At 37.5% G+C, this 21391-nt stretch overlaps 2 protein-coding genes across 5 annotated transcripts in view; one reads left to right on the forward strand and one right to left on the reverse strand.

Moving 5' to 3' along the window:
* Nucleotides 1-8605, reverse strand: part of LOC127861516 (uncharacterized) — a 31629-nt gene extending 23024 nt beyond the window's left edge. Inside the window, exons 1-8 of the mRNA XM_052400074.1 lie at nucleotides 8464-8605; nucleotides 5443-5580; nucleotides 5201-5281; nucleotides 4754-4970; nucleotides 4500-4605; nucleotides 2317-2485; nucleotides 1235-1337; nucleotides 564-669 (exon numbers count right to left, since the gene is read on the reverse strand). Of these exons, the coding sequence (XP_052256034.1) occupies nucleotides 564-669; nucleotides 1235-1337; nucleotides 2317-2485; nucleotides 4500-4605; nucleotides 4754-4970; nucleotides 5201-5281; nucleotides 5443-5580; nucleotides 8464-8529 (986 nt within the window). The 5' untranslated portion in view covers nucleotides 8530-8605. The remainder of the gene's footprint in view (nucleotides 1-563; nucleotides 670-1234; nucleotides 1338-2316; nucleotides 2486-4499; nucleotides 4606-4753; nucleotides 4971-5200; nucleotides 5282-5442; nucleotides 5581-8463) is intronic.
* Nucleotides 8537-21391, forward strand: part of LOC127861519 (zinc-regulated GTPase metalloprotein activator 1B-like) — a 44595-nt gene continuing 31740 nt past the window's right edge. Inside the window, exons 1-5 of one of the 4 annotated variants that reach the window (XM_052400079.1) lie at nucleotides 8573-8683; nucleotides 15817-15939; nucleotides 17173-17260; nucleotides 18070-18156; nucleotides 20189-20285. In XM_052400079.1, the coding sequence (XP_052256039.1) occupies nucleotides 15895-15939; nucleotides 17173-17260; nucleotides 18070-18156; nucleotides 20189-20285 (317 nt within the window). In that variant the 5' untranslated portion in view covers nucleotides 8573-8683; nucleotides 15817-15894. Of the gene's footprint in view, nucleotides 8684-15816; nucleotides 15940-17172; nucleotides 17261-18069; nucleotides 18157-20188; nucleotides 20286-21391 lie in introns of all 4 variants that reach the window. The other 3 variants (XM_052400080.1, XM_052400082.1, XM_052400083.1) reach the window with 3 other exon arrangements.

A 21391-nucleotide genomic window follows, 5' to 3' on the forward strand; every position in this document is an offset into this window, starting at 1 on the left:
ACCAGCATGCTTGGAAAATTATAGCGAGTGGTTCACCCATTGTGTTACGTACACTACCTGCATTTGGTACAATAACTGAGCTCATAACACAAACTGAGCTTGGTTCACCCACTGTATTAGGTATACCAAATGTTCTTGGAGTACTATAAAGTGCTGTAGACACCTTTTGTGTTTGGTATATAAACAGTGCCTTTTACATCTTATCTTCTCAGTTCATTTCATGAGATTTGTTCCACAAGTGTGCTTTAAAAATTAAATATGTACTCCATGCACTAACTGTGTTTATCAATTCCAGTGTGCTTTTTACACTGTGCTTTATGCGCTAACTGTGTTTATCAATTCCAGTGTGCTTGTTACACTGTGCTTTATGCGCTAACTGTGTTTATCAATTCCAGAGTGCTTGTTACACTGTGCTTTATGCGCTAACTGTGTTTATCAATTCCAGAGTGCTTGTTACACTGTGCTTAATTCACTTACTGTGTTTATCAATTCCAGAGTGCTTGTTACACTGTGCTTAATGCACTAACTGTGTTTATCACTTCCAGTGCGCTTTTTACACTCACTGTATGAATTCTGGGTACAGGACTCCAACCAATCCAGACTGCACCAGCATGTCTACAATGCCACGAGTCTCCAGGTGGGGCAGGTACACAGACGTCAGAGCGCCCTCTACAGTTGACATGAAAACTCAATAAATGAGTAATTCTCACAATGGCAGAATATTAACAGAACTAAAAGGACTATAGACAATCCCTCCCTGAGATCACCCATATAAATTAAAAATAGTGTATTACCTTCAAATGACCTTTCAATGGAACATGTTATAATCAAATCCCATATTAATTTCTTCCACAATTATTCAGTTTTAAGTTGTTTATTTTAATCTTGACACTAACATTTATATTGACGCTAAGATTGATTCTAACCCTAACTTTTATATTGACATTAGAACAGACACTGACACTTACATTAATACTAACATTGCTACAGAAACTGAATTTTATAGACACTAACATTAATATTGCAACTGATATTCACACTAAGATTTTATTCTGACATTAATATTGATACTTACACTAGCTCATACACTGACACTAACATTTATACTATCAGTGATATTGACACTAAACTTGAAACTGGCTCCACATTTATACTGAATTAACAACAAGAATGAAATATATGCCATCAAACACTGCCAAGAGTTTGCATAGAACTAGAGGTGACAAGGTTGTACCTTTTTCTTTCTCCACCAACACCAGTTTGCCACTTGTCTTCAGCAACAAAAGCGTCTGAGTATTTGAGATGAATGTACTGCACACAACTGGGTCCTTCCTCAGCTTAAAATAGAACACTATTTAGTGGACCTAACATGGAAATAGTTATTTTTTATTTGTTTTCTTGGATTAAATGTTGTTTTAGCAGTATATCAGTCTTATGCACAGAGGTCAGTTAAACAACTCACACTTTTCATGGGCTGATCTATGTAGTTTAAAAGTACTGTGCACACATGTATACAATTAATGTATGACAACAAATGAGAGGTAAACGGATATACATGTATAAGACAATAAAAATGGAGTTCCAGACCAGTCCAATCACAACTCATTTTGGAGTGTTTGGACTGTTACCACTGCACCCCAGAGGACCGTTTCAATAAACATTGTAGTACACATTTATGATACGATACATTTTTCGAAAAAACATAATTGCTAAAGTCCATATCATATGATTACAAATTTTCAGTACTTTATTAATTATATTGGCGTCTCAAGCCCCGTATATTTTTGACGAGCATGGCGAGCTAGTTCGTCTACTAATTAAGATTACAAAATTCTCTGGTAAGTTAAAATTGTTGTACGATCGTTTATGAAACGGACCCCAGACTGAAAGTCCAGCACTCTACCAACTGAGCAAGAGGGGAACAGCCACAGACATGCAATATGTTTTCTACAACAATAAAGTAAATATATATATAAATATATATTAACACTTTTGAAGAGGATACTCACTGATCTTTTTATAAACAAAGTACAAACTTAATTGTTTTCAATCAACTAAAAAAGGTCCTAATCCTGTGGCATAGTTAATTCTTATAACCATAGTTTTGTTTCAAAATCATGCAAAATTTAACACATTACATCTTTTTTATCTGACTGCCAAGTCTCATTACCCTACAATTTAAATCTCTCTTCTTTCATGTCTTTTTTTCCTGAAATTTTTTGCTCTATTAGATCCAATTGCCAGAATATTCCAAGATGGGATTTGAAACACTTTAATCCACGCTTTCTTGATTTTTGGTAACCCTTGACTGATTACCTTTTCTAGGTAAGGCAGACTTTTCAAAACGAGATCTTTGAAGGTCACCGTTGAGTGGACAGTGACCTCTGGCAGAGTGACCTTCTCCTGACTGACAACTAGGTCAACATGACCTGTCATCGTACAGATGATGAACACGTGTGTCAGCTCAGACGTGACCGACCTAAGTCTTAAGACAATAGAAAAGTAAGAGTGTGTCAATAATATATCATAACAAGATGGGCTGAGATCAATCAGCTGAGTAATGATTTAAAAGGAGATTAAGAAGAACTTTTTATCATTTACTATGCTGAAACATTATACATTTTAAATGAAACATGGCCTTTTAAGACCCATCCTTATGTAACAAACTTTGTAGAGGGCCTCTTACTGATACCACATACCAAGTATTTAAGCCCTTGTGGTTTCACAGAAGAAAGGGTTTAAAGTAAGTTTTCTATACAAGTCAAAATCAGGGTCTTCCAAAGGAAAACATTAATTGATGTCAAGCATATCCATAGTGGAATTTGGGAGGGTTGTCCCCTCACGTTGGTGTTACCAACAACTCCCTTATCTCATCTGTATTACCTGGTAATTGAATCAATTAAAAAGTTGACAATCAAGAGACCCTCTATTAAATTGCTTACGTTGATAAAATAAACTATGGAGCACCTACTGTTGAGACCAGGGTCAGCTTTTACAGTATTTAAAATGTGTTTGCTTTAAATTTATTAATTAAGACTTTAAGTAGAAATTATGGGATAATGGGAGATAGTGGCAGTGAAACACCATTTAAGCAAAAGGGAAACACTGGTCGAAATAGAACATTTCAACATCAACCAAAACCACCAGGGGTTGCCAATTGTGAAAGAAGGGGTCTGATTGAACAAAATAAGTAGAGGTCCACTATATCATGCAATATTCCAAATATTACACTTCCAGTCCTTGTTGTTTTTAAAAAGATTTCAAAAGTAACCCTGCAATATACATCTATATGAAACATGTTACCCCAGGTATGAACTGAGCAAACCACTTTTTCATGACATATTTCCAAACATCAAAGTTGTGCGCCTTGTAGTGTCAGAGAAGATTTAAACAAAAGGGCCTGAAAGGCCCAAATCGCTCACCTGAGATAACAAGATATTATTGGGATAAATCTTCTGACCAAGTTTCACGAAGATCAGAAAATAAATGTGGCCTCTAGAGTGTTAACAACTTAGGTTTTACTATAGCCATATAAGGAAAAATGCCCCGCCCCCTGGCAGCCATGTTTTTCAACCAACTACCATCATTTTTTAAACTCGTCCAACATATTATTGGGATGAATCTTCTGACCAAGTTTAATGAAGATCGGACAGTAAATGTGGCCTCTAGAGTGTTAACAAGATTTTACTATAGCCATATAAGGAAAAATGCCCCGCCCCATGGAAGCAATTTTTTTCAAGCAAACATAATTATTTTCAAACTCATCCAAGATATCATTGAGACCAATCTTCTGACCAAGTTTCATGAAGATCGGAAAATAAATGTGGCCTCTAGAGTGTTAACAAGGTTTTACTATAGCCATATAAGGAAAAATGCCCCGCCCCCTGGCGGCCATGTTTTTCAACCAACCGACATCATTTCCGAACTCGTCCAAGATATCATTGGGATGAATCTTCTGACCAAGTTTTATGAGGATCAGACAATAAATGTGGCCTCTAGAGTGTTAACAAGATTTTGCTATAGCCATATATAGCCATATAAGGAAAAATGCCCCGCCCCTTGGCAGCCATGTTTTTCAAGCAAACCTAGCCATTTTCGAACTCATCCAAGATATCATTGAAACCAATTTTCTGACCAAATTTCATGAAGATTGGAAATTAATGTGGCCTCTAGAGAGTGAACAAGGCAAATGTTGACGTCGCACAACGGACAACGCACGACGGACAAAAGGCGATCACAAAAGCTCACCATGAGCACGTTGTGCTCAGGTGAGCTAAAAAGACAATGGTTACATGATCAAAATTTGTAAAGTACCACAATATGATATTACATACCAAAAACAAAACCTATGAGCCTTCAGTTTCAGATAATGTTGTTTGAAGCAGAATGTTGACGACTGATGACAGATGATACACCTGGCAATAATTCCACCTACCACAGTAGCTCACCATGAGAACTTTATGCTCGAGTGAGATTAAAAGTTACACACATTAACCTACTTTGTGCAGCATATAAACCCATGACCCATAGGAAAAAGGGAGCAATCTGTAATGCCTGTCACCAGTGGAACAACTGGACCTAATTTGGCTTCACTCCTTTTATCTCCTGAAAAACAACAAGAGTACACCAATTTAAAATGAACATAAACACATTTAGACAAAACAGTTTTTAACTAAATCATAAACCTGTATTAATTTTGCTGAGCAATATTAGTTCAAATAAGTTCACGTTCAAATAAATTAATGAAAGTTGCCTTCTAAAAACTGCCGCTTATATATAATCCACGCCTGTTTTCCCATCCCTTCGTCTAGTGATGCCCGTTCACACCAGTACAATGCATTCTGGGAAACATTGCAGCAGGCTTCAGTTACAAACGCTATTCTATCATCAAGAAGGTTCAAACGCTTGTGAAATTTCCACTTTTTGTCGTACTGGTAGCTCCAATAGTTAATGTATCCACTTTCAAGCACCTGAATTAGAGTCCATAATATAATTATTGTTAAACTTTTTTATGGGATAATTTGAGAGAAAAAGATGATATAGTTAAAAAGAACTCTTTTTTTCAGTACGCTACCAGCAATAAATTGTGCATTACTAACAAGAAGTTTTTGCATTATGTTCCATAAAATGTAGCACTGCAAAGAAAAAGATCAATAGCAAACCCATGTTAAATTATCAATTAAATACAAAAGCAACTTACCACCAAAACTCCATTTGGTGGTCGCACAAGAACTGTCAACACAGGTTCATTGATGTCAAAGTAAGCCGTGTCATCAGTACTCTGAAAGTTAGAATTCACCTTCCAGTTCAGCAAATAAAGTCAGGTGACATAAAACATACAATTGTCCATGCTAAAAAAAAGTAATTTAAATCAGCATTAACATCTGTCATTTATACCAGTTCAAAAATGAATATATGAAACAGTTTTACATGATCATATACCTCAACATAGTCCAAAGTTTTGGTGTCAAATGTGTAATGTTTCTTTTGATCTTTCAGTCCAACAAAGATGTGACCAGGACTATGCCAAATTTTATCTACTTTTCCATGCGCCTCTTTCTTAAAAATGCTTTCAAACAGCTGAAACAGAGATCATGTTTATGTTTAATTAAAAACACAATTAAAATAAACAATAGTTGATTGTTTATATTTGATAGATGATACTTCCATGTACTGGACGTAAAATATATTGTAAATCAGTGCCTGCAGCCAATACCTCCATATTATATTCCAGATTATCCTATGTTTTATGTTTTTCCATTTAAGTGTGTAATGTGTCAAAGGAGGCTATTGTATAACATGTCTTTTTCACAGGGTCCAATTTAATACCACAGACCATGATTCACAAAATCACAAAAAGACTAACATTACATTATACCAAAGACGTACAGTTAAGTGTAAGTCCAAATTAAGATGTATTTTTTTAAACAAAAAATAATTAAGAAAGGAGCAGTTACCATAATTTTAAGACTGAAATATTTTGAATGCACAAATATGTAATAACTCTTAACGACAATCGAAAAATATGTACCTCTAAAAAATTACAAAATGTCATTAACACTAGTTATAACATTCAGTACACGTTATATGACAAATTTATATTGATCACTCTTCTTCTTCCATGTGATGTACTAATCTCACTCTGGAGCATACTCGTACATTTGTTATATACAAGATGATCGTGAGAAAGCAGTTAAAAGAATATCCAGTAAAACATTTAATATTTATAATATGTACAGTCAGGAAAGCTCAATGTTTGAATTGGAGGCCAGCCAGTCCTTCCCTGAATGACTCTGGGGTCTGTAGAACTGTGAGGTGCTTTGGTAGCTGGTTCATCAATCAAGCTCCAGAGATAAAGAAGGAGTGGCGGTAGGTGTCTGTTCTGCAGTAAGGTATCAGTAACGGACCACTGCACCATCCATGTCTTCGAGACCACGTCCTCTTGTAGATGTGATGGATCGCTGGAGAGGATCGGTGGCTGGAATGTCCAGAAGACCATATGTGATCCGATACATCATCAGAAGTTTAGAGTGCTGGCGGCGGAGCTCTAGGGTAGGAAGCCCAAGGTCTGCGATTATCTGGCTAGTGCTGCTTGTAGTCCTGTAGTTGCCTGTGATGAATCGCGCTGCTCTTTGCTGTACAGCCTCTAACTCTTGAATACATGCCTGTGTGTGAGGGTCCCTAGCTGCTGATGCGTAGTCGAGGACAGGTCTGACTAGTGACTTATAGCACTGCAACTTTATGTCTTTTGGGCAGCTTGAGAGGTTTCTGCGGAGGAAGGCGAGAGAGTTATTGGCAGACTTAGTGCGGCTGTCCACGTGTGGTTTCCAGGAAAGATCACTGGCAAGTGTCACGCCTAAGTACTTTCCTGTCTTGACTAGGGCCAGCTGGTGCCCGTGAATGCTGTAGTCTGCTTGTGTCGGGTTCGCTTTCTTGTGATCCTCAGTACCTCACATTTGTCTGGGTTGAAGGACATCTTCCAAGTTGTTTCCCACTCCTGGAGGGCATTGAGGTAATTCTGCAGTATCTGTGCATCCTCTAGAGACTTAATCTTTCTGTACAGAAGACTGTCATCCGCGAATAGCCTTGTTGTGGATTGAACTTTGGAGGGCATGTCGTTGAGGTACACCAGGAAGAGCAAGGGTCCTAACACCGAGCCTTGAGGGACACCTGAAGTTACTGGTGCTGGTTTTGACTGTACACCCTCGACCTGTACCTGCTGACTTAGGTTTGAAAGGGCGCTTTTAATCCAGGTGAGAACGTTTCCACTGATGCCGTAGTGCTTCAGTTTCACAGCAAGGTGTTCATGCGGAACCTTGTCTAACGCCTTACTGAAGTCAAGTAAGATGGCGTCTATCTGCTCACCATAGTCAAGAGCTGACGAGAGGTCCTGTAGGGTCAGGAGTAGTTGCGTCTCACATAACCAGCGCTTCCTGAACCCATGCTGTGCGTCTGACAGAATGTTCAGGTCTTCCATATGCAGCATTATCTGGCTGTGCATGATGTGCTCCATGATTTTGCAGCAGACAGAGGTCAGGGAGATAGGCCTGTAGTTGGCAGGTGTGCTTTTGTCGCCCTTCTTGAATATTGGAGCCACCAATGCTTGCTTCCAGTCATCAGGCACACAGGCTTGTGACAGAGGCCTGAAAGATGAGGGTCAACATAGGTGAGAGTTCACTTGCAAATTCTTGAAGGAACCTTGTAGGGATGGCATCAGGCCCTGTTGCCTTGTGTGGGTTCAGATTCCGCAAGAGTTTGTGTACACCCTCATTTCCGATGTCGAAGGTTGCCATTGAAGGGTATGGTGTACCGCTCATCTTTGGGATGTTACTTGGGTCCTCTTCTGTGAACACACTTGTAAATTGCTCATTCAAGATTGCAGCCTTAGACATTGGGTCGTTATACAAGAGTCCATCATGTTTCAGGGAGGCAATACCACTGCTGTCACATCATCTAGTTTTGAAATTTGTTTAAAATTTGTTTAAACCAGGTCGCCGTGGTGTAATGGATATGGTGTCCGCCTAGCGACCGGGAGGTCACGGGTTCGATCCCCACCGTGGGAGCGTTCTTTAGATCTCCCCCAAAGACACCAAGTACTGGTTCTAGGCCCAGGAAACGGACTCGAGAGCGTTTATATAAGCCAAAGGCTTTCGATGCAATCGAGCTAAAATAAATAGGTTTAAACTAAACTAAACTAAACTAAATTTGTTTAATAGCTAATAATAACAAGGCTTTCATACATAGTAGCTGGGTGTACTTGCATGAAAATACGTTAAGAAAAGTAAGGCCATCAAAGATTATTTTAACTACCAATTCGGTATTATAAAGAATCAAAGAGACTCAAAATTTTACCGAGTCTGAGTTCCTGTCCGATTTCATTGCATCCGAAATATAGAAAATCTATGTAAGCTCAAGAAAGCATACACAAATGTCACAAAATATCATTCTTAAATACAACAGTACCTTTTCACGGTTTATTGGAATACAGATGCCATATTGATCAATTGAAACAGTTAACTTGGTTTTCATTTTAATTGATATCGAAAGTCGCTGTAAGTTGACAGTTCGCGGGAAATCACGTGCAAGCTATTCTTCGATTCGGAGGACAATTTGTTGTCATTTGTGACAGTGTGTTTGACGTTTTATATGTGAATAAACCAAAGTTTCACTTAAACAGCAAACGGTAGGTGATTGCTAATGAGGAAATTTTTTGTTGTTGTACATTGTAGCTTAAAGTTAATCCTTACATGTAATGACTTGGATTAGGGAAAAGCAATATATTTTCGCGATATATTCAATATGCCTGATAACTTGATAAGGCTGAATATGTTGCAAACTGATGTACAGTCAGTCAACCAGTTTAGAATAACCTGGCAAAAAAGTTTATCCTTTTACCACAATAATTTCTTTCGGGATTTAGTGTCAATGTGAGAAGATGTAAAAATAAAGGGTAAACAGTGTTTTTTTATGGCAATCTCGGGGCCGATATTCGGCCCCATTCCCCTCAAAAAGAGTATATATTTTTCCCCGATTTTGTAGAAAAAAATCCCCTCCAGACGGAAATTATACAGCCATTGCAGCAGTCACAAATGAGAAAGATTTAGGTGTGACTTTTGATGAGCGGCTAAGTTTTAACCAACACATTACAAATATTACGAATAAAGCACAGCGAACTCTTGGCTTAGTACATAGATCCTTTGAGCGTCTTGATGAAGAAATGTTTCTGCCTCTTTATAAGGCTTTAATCAGGCCAACCTTAGAATACGGATCATGTGTTTGGTCCCTTCACCTAAAACAACATATAAAGTTAATTGAAGATATTCAAAGAAGAGCAACTAAACTTGTGCCATTGGTGGCACATCTACCATACTACCAGACACAGGCAGCAGTATCATAAAAAAAAAATTGCCCCCCCACCCCGGACCCCCCCCTTCGAAAACACACATGTTCCCATGCAGTTGCCGACAAAATGCAACTGGATTCGTTAAAAGACAGTAAAAGCAACGTGATTACACAACTAACCGATCTCCTGTTCGGCTAATAACTTTAATATTCAATTAAATTTGACTTTCTCGCTATATGTCACTCGGTGTTTCATCTACACATGTGCACCATTTTAATTTTATAACGCGTCATCTGGTTGGTTGTTCTGATTGTGTTGGCCAATGACATGGCGTTTTAGAACTGAGCATTCGATCGACAAAATATGACAGCAAAACACAGACATGTAGCGAGAAAGTCAAATTTAATTGAATATTAAGGTTATTTGCTGAAGAGATGATCCGTAAGGTGTGTAATTACGTAGCTTTTAATGTCATTTATTGAATCCAGTTGCCTTTGTCCGGCAAGTGCATGGAAACATGTGTGTTTTCGATGAAAACGGTCACGTCTCTTGTTCCACAATCTTTCAGCAATAGGCATATAGTGCGTTTCATACCTTGTGTATATATAATACCTATAAGTGGGGTATTTTTTTAAACTGTTATTTTTTGTCAATATTCGTTGTTGGAAAGTTAAACCATACACAATAGGTGTACATTTAACAATCTGGAACCCCTGGTGTAAGCTTGGGGGGGGGGGGGGGGGGGGGGGTATGGTCCGGGGGGGGGGGCAATTTTTTTTATGATACTGCTGCCTGTGCTACCAGACACTTCGAAAGTTGGGTCTAGTCACACTTGAGTTCAGAAGGGACAGGGCGGATATGATCCAAATTTTCAAATCTTTACAGAAGCTGGATGATTTAAACTGGGAAAAATTGTTCGATCTGGCTGAGGATAATCTTCTTGGTCATCACTTGAAACAAAGAGGCAAGAACTCCAAAAGTAATGTAAGACTCAACACCTTTAGTCAAAGATCAATTCATTACTGGAACAGTTTGGAAGAATCAACAATAGCTGCCACAAGTGTTAATCAATTTAAATCGTTGCTAAATTCTGAGAAATGGTACATTAAGAAGTCAGGGCTTTTTTTCCTGATTTTGTGAAGCAGCCCTGGCCTCCTCATTTTGTGAAAAATGTGTCGCGAACTTTTCAAAATTGTGAAAAAATGAGTCGCGACTACTGAAAATTGTGAAAAACGAGTCGCAAACTTGTACAAATTGTGAAATTCAGAAATCAATGAATAAGTATAGTAAAAGCATGTTTAACACTTAAATATTATGAAAATGTCCTTAAATAATGTAATAAAATCATATTTTCCTTGTATAAATAGTATATTCAGGGGTTTCACTGGCTCCAAAAAAGTTGTGCAACTTTATCGCGGTGTGAAAACGCTATTCCGACTTGATTAATAAGAACAATCATTTAAAGAACCTTACTACATTAATGAATGATGGCATTGACTGTATTTGTTTATGACTTGTAGAAGTATGTTAATAAATACATAAATAACAACAAGTACCTTCATAAGTCTTAATAAGCTTTATTTTTATATAAATAACTTTTTTTCACTTGATAAACCAGATAACCAACATAATATAATACTGTTGACAATAATGTAACAGTATGCTGCAGTAATGTATCAGAATTATTTATTGAAACCTAGAATCACACAAATGTACATCTTCTGAAAGGAAAAATGAATAAAAAATCAGAAAATAAAGCATCTTAATTCAAATTGTTAAACAGTTACATTTGGTCATTTGGACATAAATCAACTTCTGTTTATTATCAAATTTCTCAAATTCTTAAACAACACCTTTTGTAAAAAGATTTTCTGTTATCTGTGGTGGTTAATTTCCTGAGGTCCAATTAAATTTTTCACATCTATTTATTGACTGAAAGGCACAGGATAATTGCAACCATTTATTCTTGTTGTCTGAAATAACACAAAACATATTTTTACAAACTATCAACAACAAATCAACACATAAATAAATCACTTTCTTTAGATGTCCGAATTTAAACATATGCAATAATACAACTCTAAGCTCACAGTTATACTTCATTTGAACCAATATTTACAATAATTGCAAACGGATAAGATATAGAATAACAAGCCTCGGTCTCAGTTACCAATGCTTTCATTTGCATAAAAAAATCAGATTATTTTCCTCATAAATTAATCCATGTCCGTTTTAATTGTGCATTGTTAAACACTTACTCTTCTGTAGAAGCTTCGACTTTTTTATGGTTATCCTGAATTTCAATAAATCTGGACTATTTGGTGTGTTTTTTTATCTTTTTTGCATAGCACAGCAAGTTGTGCGATGCTATTTTGTTTGGATAATAGTAAGGTTGATTGGGGGCGCGTAAACTAATATGCACCGGTTTCAAAATTGTAATTGATTCACGTTTGTAATCGATTGAAAGAACATATAAGATTGAATTATCCGTGTCCCTGAATTGTGCTCTGTGTCAAAATGTCCGTCCACGGCCAGTCTCAAAGAAGGAAAAAAAGCCCTGGAAGTTTAACCCGTCTGTAAATTAAGTTAAATTAACAATTAAAATTTACTAAGCGCACTCTAGAGAAGTTTTAACAAAATAGTACATATCAGAGAGAGATTCTAGAGAAGAGACCATTTATCAGAGGGGCCATTACAGCATAGCTAAATTACGGCCCAACAGTCCAGGTACGAGTGTAGAAGGGCATACAACACTTACATCAGTATACCGTATCTGAAGATCGCAACCCTAAGAAGCTGTATTCCTTCATCAAAACAAGAAGATGTGACAGCAGTGGTATTGCCCCCCTGAAACAAGATGGACTCTTGTATAACGACCCAATGTCTAAGGCTGCAATCTTGAATGAGCAATTTACAAGTGTGTTCACAGAAGAGGACTCAAGTAACATCCCAAAGATGAGCGGTACGCCATACCCTTCAATGGCAACCTTTGACATCGGAAATGAGGTTTTACACAAACTCTTGCGGAATCTGAACCCACACAAGGCAACAGGACCTGATGCCATCCCTACAAGGTTCCTTCAAGAATTTGCGAGTGAACTCTCACCTATGTTGACCCTCATCTTTCAGGCCTCTCTGTCACAAGCCTGTGTGCCTGACGACTGGAAGCAAGCATTGGTGGCTCCAATATTCAAGAAGGGCGACAAAAGCACACCTGCCAACTACAGGCCTATCTCCCTAACCTCTGTCTGCTGCAAAATCATGGAGCACATCATGCACAGCCAGATAATGCAGCATATGGAAGACCTGAACATTCTGTCAGACGCACAGCATGGGTTCAGGAAGCGCCGGTCATGTGAGACACAACTACTCCTGACCCTACAGGACCTCTCCTCAGCTCTTAACTACGGTGAGCAGATAGACGCCATCTTACTTGACTTCAGCAAGGCGTTCGACAAGGTTCCGCATGAACACCTTGCTGTGAAACTGAAGCACTACGGCATCAGTGGAAACGTTCTCACCTGGATTAAAAGCTTCCTCTCAAACCGAAGTCAACAGGTACAGGTCGAGGGCGTACAGTCAAAACCAGCACCAGTAACTTCAGGTGTCCCTCAAGGCTCGGTGTTAGGACCCTTGCTCTTCCTGGTGTACATCAACGACATGGCCTCCAAAGTTCAATCCACAGCAAGGCTATTCGCGGATGACAGTCTTCTGTATAGAAAGATTAAGTCTCCAGAGGATGCACAGATACTGCAGAATGACCTCAATGCCCTCCAGGAGTGGGAAACAACTTGGAAGATGTCCTTCAACCCAGACAAATGTGAGGTACTGAGGATCACAAGAAAGCGAACCCCGACTCAAGCAGACTACAGCATCCACGGGCACCAGCTGGCCTTAGTCAAGACAGGAAAGTACTTAGGCGTGACACTTGCCAGTGATCTTTCCTGGAAACCACACGTGGACAGCCGCACTAAGTCTGCCAATAACTCTCTCGCCTTCCTCCGCAGAAACCTCTCAAGCTGCCCAAAAGACATAAAGTTGCAGTGCTATAAGTCACAAGTCAGACCTGTCCTCGACTACGCATCAGCAGCTTGGGACCCTCACACACAGGCATGTATTCAAGAGTTAGAGGCTGTACAGCGAAGAGCAGCGCGATTCATCACAGGCAACTACAGGACTACAAGCAGCACTAGCCAGATGATCGCAGACCTTGGGCTACCTACCCCAGAACTCCGCCGCCAGCACTCTAAACTCCTGATGATGTATCAGATCACATATGGTCTTCTCGACATTCCAGCCACCGATCCTCTCCGGCGATCCATCACATCTACAAGAGGACGTGGTCTCGAAGACATGGATGGTGCAGTGGTCCGTTACTGGATACCCTACTGCAGAACAGACACCTACCGCCACTCCTTCTTTATCTCTGGAGCTCGATTGTGGAACCAGCTACCAAAGCACCTTACAGTTCTACAGACCCCAGAGTCATTCAGGGAAGGACTGGCTGGCCTCCAATTCAAACATTGAGCTTTCCTGACTGTACATATTATAAATATTAAATGTTTTATTCTTTTAACTGCTTTCTCACGATCATCTTGTATATAACAAATGTACGAGTATGCTCCAGAGTGAGATTAGTACATCACATGGAAGAAGAAGAGGTATCCAGGTATGATAAGAGGTTAGGCCAGACAGCATATGCAGTTTTTTTGTCAAAAATAGCTAATTAAAGTTCGTCCTTTAGAAATTTTTAAATAAACATTCAGCTCACAAAATTAGTATTTCAAAACATTGTCATGGCATTTGTTTTCAATCAGCAAAAAGTTTATATGAAAATAATAAAGCCTTCTTGATACATATGCACATTTCAAAACATAAGTCATTCAATCAGTTCTGGTTAATTTTTTGCTGCTTTTATCCACCTTGCAAGCATAATACAAAAGCTTTCTTCCTTAAACTTTGTTATTTTATTCCTTTACCTAATGTTTACCTTAGACACTAATCATTTTGTTTTTATTGGGGCATTATAGAAAATTAAATTAAAAATTAATCGGAACTACTGATTATCCAAAACTGGTTGACAAACTGTATCTTTGAGTTCTTACACATAGTTTATTCATTGATAGATTCAGCCAACCCCTTGTTCTTCTTGAATGCTCTGAGTTTTTATGCGTACATTCACACAGCTCAGAGTTCCTCCTGTTCAAGGTTTTTTTTATGTAAAAAAGTCATGTCTCATGTATGTCTATAAAATTGAGTTCAATCAACCTAATACATGGTAATAAACAATAATAAAACCAAAACTTTGCACAAAAAAGTTATCATACCGAAAGCTGAAGTTTTGAATTGGCAATTCGATCTTTCTTGCGGAGGTATTGGAGAAAGTCAGTCTATTACAAATGGTTGATTAGACACAAGATCTTTTTCATGGGGGATTCCGGAGATAATCTAGAGCTAATCATTTAAATTTCGGCTTTTTCCATTGCAAAAACTTTCACATTTTCATGAACCATTGATGAGTTTGAAACTTTAGATGAATATCATTATTACATGATATGCAAGCACACCACATCACATAAGTTGTTTTAATTTGCGCATTAGTGAATGTGCCGCCTGGAATCCTGATGGCATAGTAACCATGAAATATCAGGTTATAAGTTGCAACTCCCAGCAACCCAGAGGGTCAAAAGCTGGGAGTTGGATTATTGCAACTAAGCCAACACCATATTTTGAATTTTAGAATATATGATATTAACTGTATGGTTTTTGTATACATTAATGGTCAACGGATTAAATGTTTAAGCAAATTTTAGCAACATATTAAAATAATCACTAAATAGGCATCAAAATCTCAGTTATTAGAATAGCTTTCATATGTGAATTAATTTTTCCCAGACCCATTATATAAATCCGAAAGTTGGGGTTTCCTCTATCCAAAGGTTCTAGGTTCTTAAGTTTCTCAACACAACAGAAACCATGTCAAAATTAAAGATTTAACAAGTATTTTAGAAAAATATGTATGATTCTTATTCACTGGGTACTTGACTATAAGTGTCTTTTTACTTTTGCTCCTTAGAAATAGATAGTAATTAAGTAAGTTATAGCTGTAAATGATTAATTGATAACTATGAACTTGAACTGAATAAAGTCAAGTGCTCCCGCAAATAATGTAAGGTTGAAAAGTGTTAAAAATACATCTTGTTTCATCGAATCCCAGCAGAAAGAGATAGATTCGCGGCTAATCACTATGTATGTGATACAATAATAATACAATAATTTCCAATCCCTAAAGGTTACCCTCTACTAAATAATTAAAGCATAACAGATGCATGAAGTCTGTATGTAAGATTAATTGAGCCACGTTCTGAGAAAACTGGGCTTAATGCATGTGCCTAAAGTGTCGTCCCAGATTAGCCTGTGCAGTCCGCACAGGCTAATCAGGGACGACACTTTCTACTATTATGTTTTTTTAGTTTCAAGGAAGTCCCTCCTTACCGTAAATCAAGTTTAGACGGACAGTGTCGTCCCTGATTAGCCTGTGCGGACTGCACATGAATTGTGCTCAGTTTTCTCAAAACACAATTCAATTTATTAAGGTAAGCTTTTATGAGCATTTCTCAACCACCAATTATCATAGTTGCTATAGTCCTTCTCCCAGCTACTGACCTACCGTGTCATTGCCAGTTGCAACTCGTAGGGCTTTTTATGTCCCCCACCACTATAGTGGGGACATATTGTTTTTGCCCTGTCTGTTGGTTTGTTTGTTTGTTGGTTTGCGTCAAACTTTAACATTTGCCATAACTTTTGCAATATTGAAGATAGCAACTTCATATTTGGCATGCATGTGTATCTCATGGAGCTGCACATTTTGAGTTGTGAAAGGTCAAGGTCATCCTTCAAGGTAAAAGGTCAAATATATGGGTCAAAATCACTCATGTAATGTACACTTTTGCAATATTGAAGATAGCAACTTGAAATTTGGCATGCATGTGTATCACATAGAGCTGCACATTTTGAGTGGTGAAAGGTCTAGGTCATCCTTCAAGGTCAAAGGTCAAATATATTAGGGGGACATAGTATTTCACAAACATATCTTGTTTCCTGTAAACTCATTGCCTGGAATCTAGGCGGCATTTATAAGGGTAATGTGATAATGAGCCAAATAAACTATTTTCTTGCATAATTAAACACAAAAACAATCACAAATTTGTAATCCTTATGCGCACATTCAAACAACTAAGGTGATATGGTTTGCTTGCAGAATTATGATATTAATCCAAGTGTCAAACACGTCAAAAGTTAATGAAATGTGTAAGATTTTGCAAAAGACAAAATCGAGCATTCCAAATTTGAAAATATGCTACAAAATTTGTATGTATATTTAATGTATATTTACTATCACTGGAATCCTCTACAAGATAGATCTCGTGTCTAATCAACCAATTGTAATACAACCCCTATCTTTAGAACCTGCGTAATATAGATTGAATCATCAATTTAAAAAAAATCTGCTTTCAGTTAGCTTATGCTTTGTTATCAATGTTTGGTTTTGAGCATTTCTCCATATAAGACACTCAAATTGAAGTAAACGGTTACAGGCATTGTGTTACGATGTATTAGGTTGATTGAGCTCAATTTTATAGACATACATGAGACCAATGTTTTGCATGATTTTTGCCTTTACAAGGAATTACTTTTAGCTGTAAATATAAACATGTACTCAAGAGAGCTCAAAGCATTCAAGAAGATCTACCCATTAGCAATGCTGTAAGAAATCCAACAAAGAGTGGTAAATTAAATTTTTATGAAAAAAAAAGTTTTTTATTCAGTTAGGAATGACATCAGATGAAGAAGATATTCCAGATTTAGTTGCTGCTGAAAGCAAGGTCCCCGTCACCATAATAACAGGGTTTCTTGGTAAGATAGAACATCATGTCACTATGTTGTAAACTAACAGGGTTTCTTGGTAAGATGGTTCATAATGTCACTATGTTGTAAACTAACAGGGTTCTTGAAAAGATGGTTCATAATGTCACTATGTTGTAAACTAACAGGGTTTCTTGGTAAGATAGAACATCATGTCACTATGTTGTAAACTAACAGGGTTTCTTGGTAAGATAGAACATCATGTCACTATGTTGTAAACTAACAGGGTTTCTTGGTAAGATAGAACATCATGTCACTATGTTGTAAACTAACAGGGTTTCTTGGTAAGATAGAACATCTTGTCACTATGTTGTAAACTAACAGGGTTCTTGAAAAGATGGTTCATAATGTCACTATGTTGTAAACTAACAGGGTTCTTGAAAAGATGGTTCATAATGTCACTATGTTGTAAACTAACAGGGTTTCTTGGTAAGATATAACATAACGTCACTATGTTGTTAACTAAAAGGGTGTTTTGGTAAGATAGTACACAATGTCACTATGTTGTAAACTAACAGGGTTTCTTGGTAATACATTAACATAATGTCATTATGTTACATAGTGTCACTATGTTGCAAACTAACAGGGTTTCTTGGTAATACATTAACATAATGTCATTATGTTACAAACCAACTGGGTTTCCTGGTAAGATATAGCAATGTCAATGTGCTGTAAACTAACAGGGTTTATTGGTAATATATTACATAATGTCACTATGTTGCAAACTAACCGTGTTTCCTGATAAGATATGACAAAATGTCACTATGTTGTAAATGTTTACAATTTGATACTTATTCCAGGAGCTGGAAAGACAACATTGCTGAATTATGTTTTGACAGAACAGCATGGCAAAAGAATTGCTGTCATCATGAATGAGTTTGGAGAAGGTAATTAATGAGATATTCTAGCATTACATTACAAGCATAATGTTTACTATAGATAGTTGTAAACAATTCTTTGTTAGCCTTAACCCTTTTAGTGCTGGAACCGAATTTTGAAGGCCTTTGCAAACAGTTTGGATCCTGATGAGATGCCACAGAACGTGGCTTCTAATCAGGATCCTAACTGTTTGCTATTCTGATAGTATTCTTTGAAAAAAAAATCAAAGAAAATGCTAATTTTAGACATTCAGCAGACGACATTTTAGCAGACAACAAATTTCCCAGCATGCAAAGGGTTAAATTGTTCAGAATTTGAGACATAGTAAACATAACTGAAGGCTTGCTGACCTTAAAGTTTCTTATTTAGGTGTAAATAAATCTTTAAATATCGTTATTGCTTAGTCTTAATAAAAGTTCTTTTGTGAGGAATGCAAATTTCTTTGTGACAGTGCATGAAATTTATATGTAGTATGATATGGACATCCATTTTCTATGATCCACTGAATTCCAGTGCCCCATTGCTGAAAGGTCCTCAATTACAAAACAAACAAAAACTATAGCACCATGCTGGTTCAAGGCCTTCTATAATTAATAATAAAAAAAGTATTGATAACATTTTGACACAAACTTTAGTAAATGGTTAAAAGTAAACTAAAAAAAACATTTCAAAACTGTATTAATATCACTTGTCAATATATTTTTGTAATATATCAGACAAAGCTTAGAATAATATAACGGCAAGACTTTTATTCGTGCCGAGCCTGATACATTACAAAAAGATCAGGGGGTAACCTGTTTGCTATTTATCATACCATTATGTCCCCATTTTAAAAGAAATAATGGGGAAAAATATATCAGGCAACTTTATATCAGACAGTTATCAATGTAGTAGTATGATGAATATTTTTATTGATATTTATGCCCCCTTTCGCAGAAGAGGGATATATTGTTTTGCACATGTCGGTCGGTCGGTCCGTTGGTCCGTCCACCAGATGGTTTCCGGATGATAACTCAAGAACGCTTAGGGCTAGGATCATGAAACTTCATAGGTACATTGATCATGACTGGCAGATGACCCTTATTGATTTTCAGGTCACTAGGTCAAAGGTAAAGGTCACAGTGACTTGAAATAGTAAAAATGGTTTCCGAATGATAACTAAAGAATGCTTAGGCCTTGGATCATGAAACTTCATAGGTACATTGATCATGACTGGCAGAGGACCCTTATTGATTTTCAGGTCACTATGTCACAGGTCAAGGTCACAGTGACTCGAAACAGTAAAATGGTTTCCAGATGATAATTCAAGAATTCTTACGCCTAGGATCATGAAACTTCATAGGAACATTGATCATGACAGGCAGAAGACCCCTATTGAATTTCAGGTCACTAGGTCAAAGGTCAAGGTCACAGTGACTCAAAACAGTAAAATGGTTTCCAGATGATAACTCAAGAATGCTTATGCCTAGGATCATGAAACGTCATAGGTGACTGGCAGATGACCCCTATTGATTTTCAGGTCACTAGGTCAAAGGTCAAGGTCACAGTGACTCGAAACAGTAAAATGCTTTCCTGATGATAACTCAAGAATATTTAGGCCTAGGATCATGAAACTTCATAGGTACATTGATCATGACTGTCAGATGACCCCTATTGATTTCCAGGTCACTAGGTCAAAGGTCAAGGTCACAGTGACAAAAAACGTATTCACACAATGGCTGCCACTACAACTGACAGCCCATATGGAGGGCATGCGTGTTTTACAAACAGCCCTTGTTCTGTATTGATGTGTTACCAACTTACCACTTATATGTCCTTGACACAAGGAGCAAAATAATAATATTAGTGCCAGGCATGTAAATGTCCTTGACACTAGGAGCAAAATAATAATATTAGTGCCAGGCATGTTAATTTCCTTGACACTAGGAGCAAAATAATAATATTAGTGCCAGGCATGTAAATGTCCTAGACACAGCAAAATAATAATATAAGTGCCAGGCATGTAAATGTGCCAGATGTGATTTTCCACTGTACATGTAGGTGACTCGATAGAGAAGTCGATGTCAGTAGGCAGTGACGGCGAACGCTATGAGGAGTGGCTGGAACTACGCAATGGCTGCCTCTGTTGCTCTGTGAAGTGAGTCAACTTGGGGATTGATTAATAAATAATATGTACCTTCAATATCGATTGACAAAGTCGGATGAATATAGTTTTGGCATTGTCCGTCCTTCATTTCAAGATTTAGTCATGAAACTTCATGAGTGTGTAGATATAAATGAGGAAAAGTGCCATGTACAATAACCATATTCTACACATTCTTAAATAGGAGTTATTTCCATTTTTATGCCCCCAGTAGGTTGGCATATAGCAGTCCGTCTGTCTGTCTGTCTGTTGTTTGGTCCGACATTCTGTTTTACCGGAGGTTTTTTATGCAATACTTTAAGTTCAGGGATGTGATTTTTTTCGCATATCTGTGGATATCTGCGGATCGGGTTGTCCCGAGGTCATTTCCAAGGTTTGCGTAAATTGGATATTGACAAATTATTTAGACACAAATTTAAATGGGAATGGTAAGAAACAGCAGTGGTTATAAAGCAGAAAGCTATATCTTTTTCTGAATAGGTACGGAAGATCTACTGTCCTGGTACAGCTAAAGTGTATTCCTTGTGAAAAAATCGGGTTGACAAAATCTTCAACTACGGATCCCATGGTATATTGTCGTTAGTTGAACACTGTAACATTGTTGACCTTATTTCGAATTGAAAGACATGGAGCTCACATAAAAGATTGCCCTCATCGTTGACAGGGATCAATGCACACATTTGATCACAATAGAGCACTAATTTGATCACCATTAACTCTCTCAGTGCTGGAACCGAAATTTGAAGGCCTTTGCAAACAGTTTGGATCCAGATGAGATGCCACAGAACGTGGCGTCTCATCAGGATCCAAACTGTTTGCTATTCTAATTGTATTCTTTGAAAAAAATCGAAGAAAACGCTAATTTTAAAAATTCAGCAGACGACATTTTAGCAGACAACAAATTTCCCAGCATGCAAAGGGTTAATACTGGTTACTTTGCATAATATGTTAAATGTGAAGTTGAAAAGGTTTTCATAAATAAATCTTGTTCATAAGTTTAAGATTGGGTTTATTTAAATGTCTGTTTTAAGGTTTGTCATTGCGTTATGCATGTGATTCGGCTATCAGATCAGATCTGGTGCCAATAAAGGCCCTAAATC

Source organism: Dreissena polymorpha, chromosome 16 (genome assembly GCF_020536995.1).
Source record: "Dreissena polymorpha isolate Duluth1 chromosome 16, UMN_Dpol_1.0, whole genome shotgun sequence".
Classification (NCBI taxonomy): domain Eukaryota; kingdom Metazoa; phylum Mollusca; class Bivalvia; order Myida; family Dreissenidae; genus Dreissena; species Dreissena polymorpha.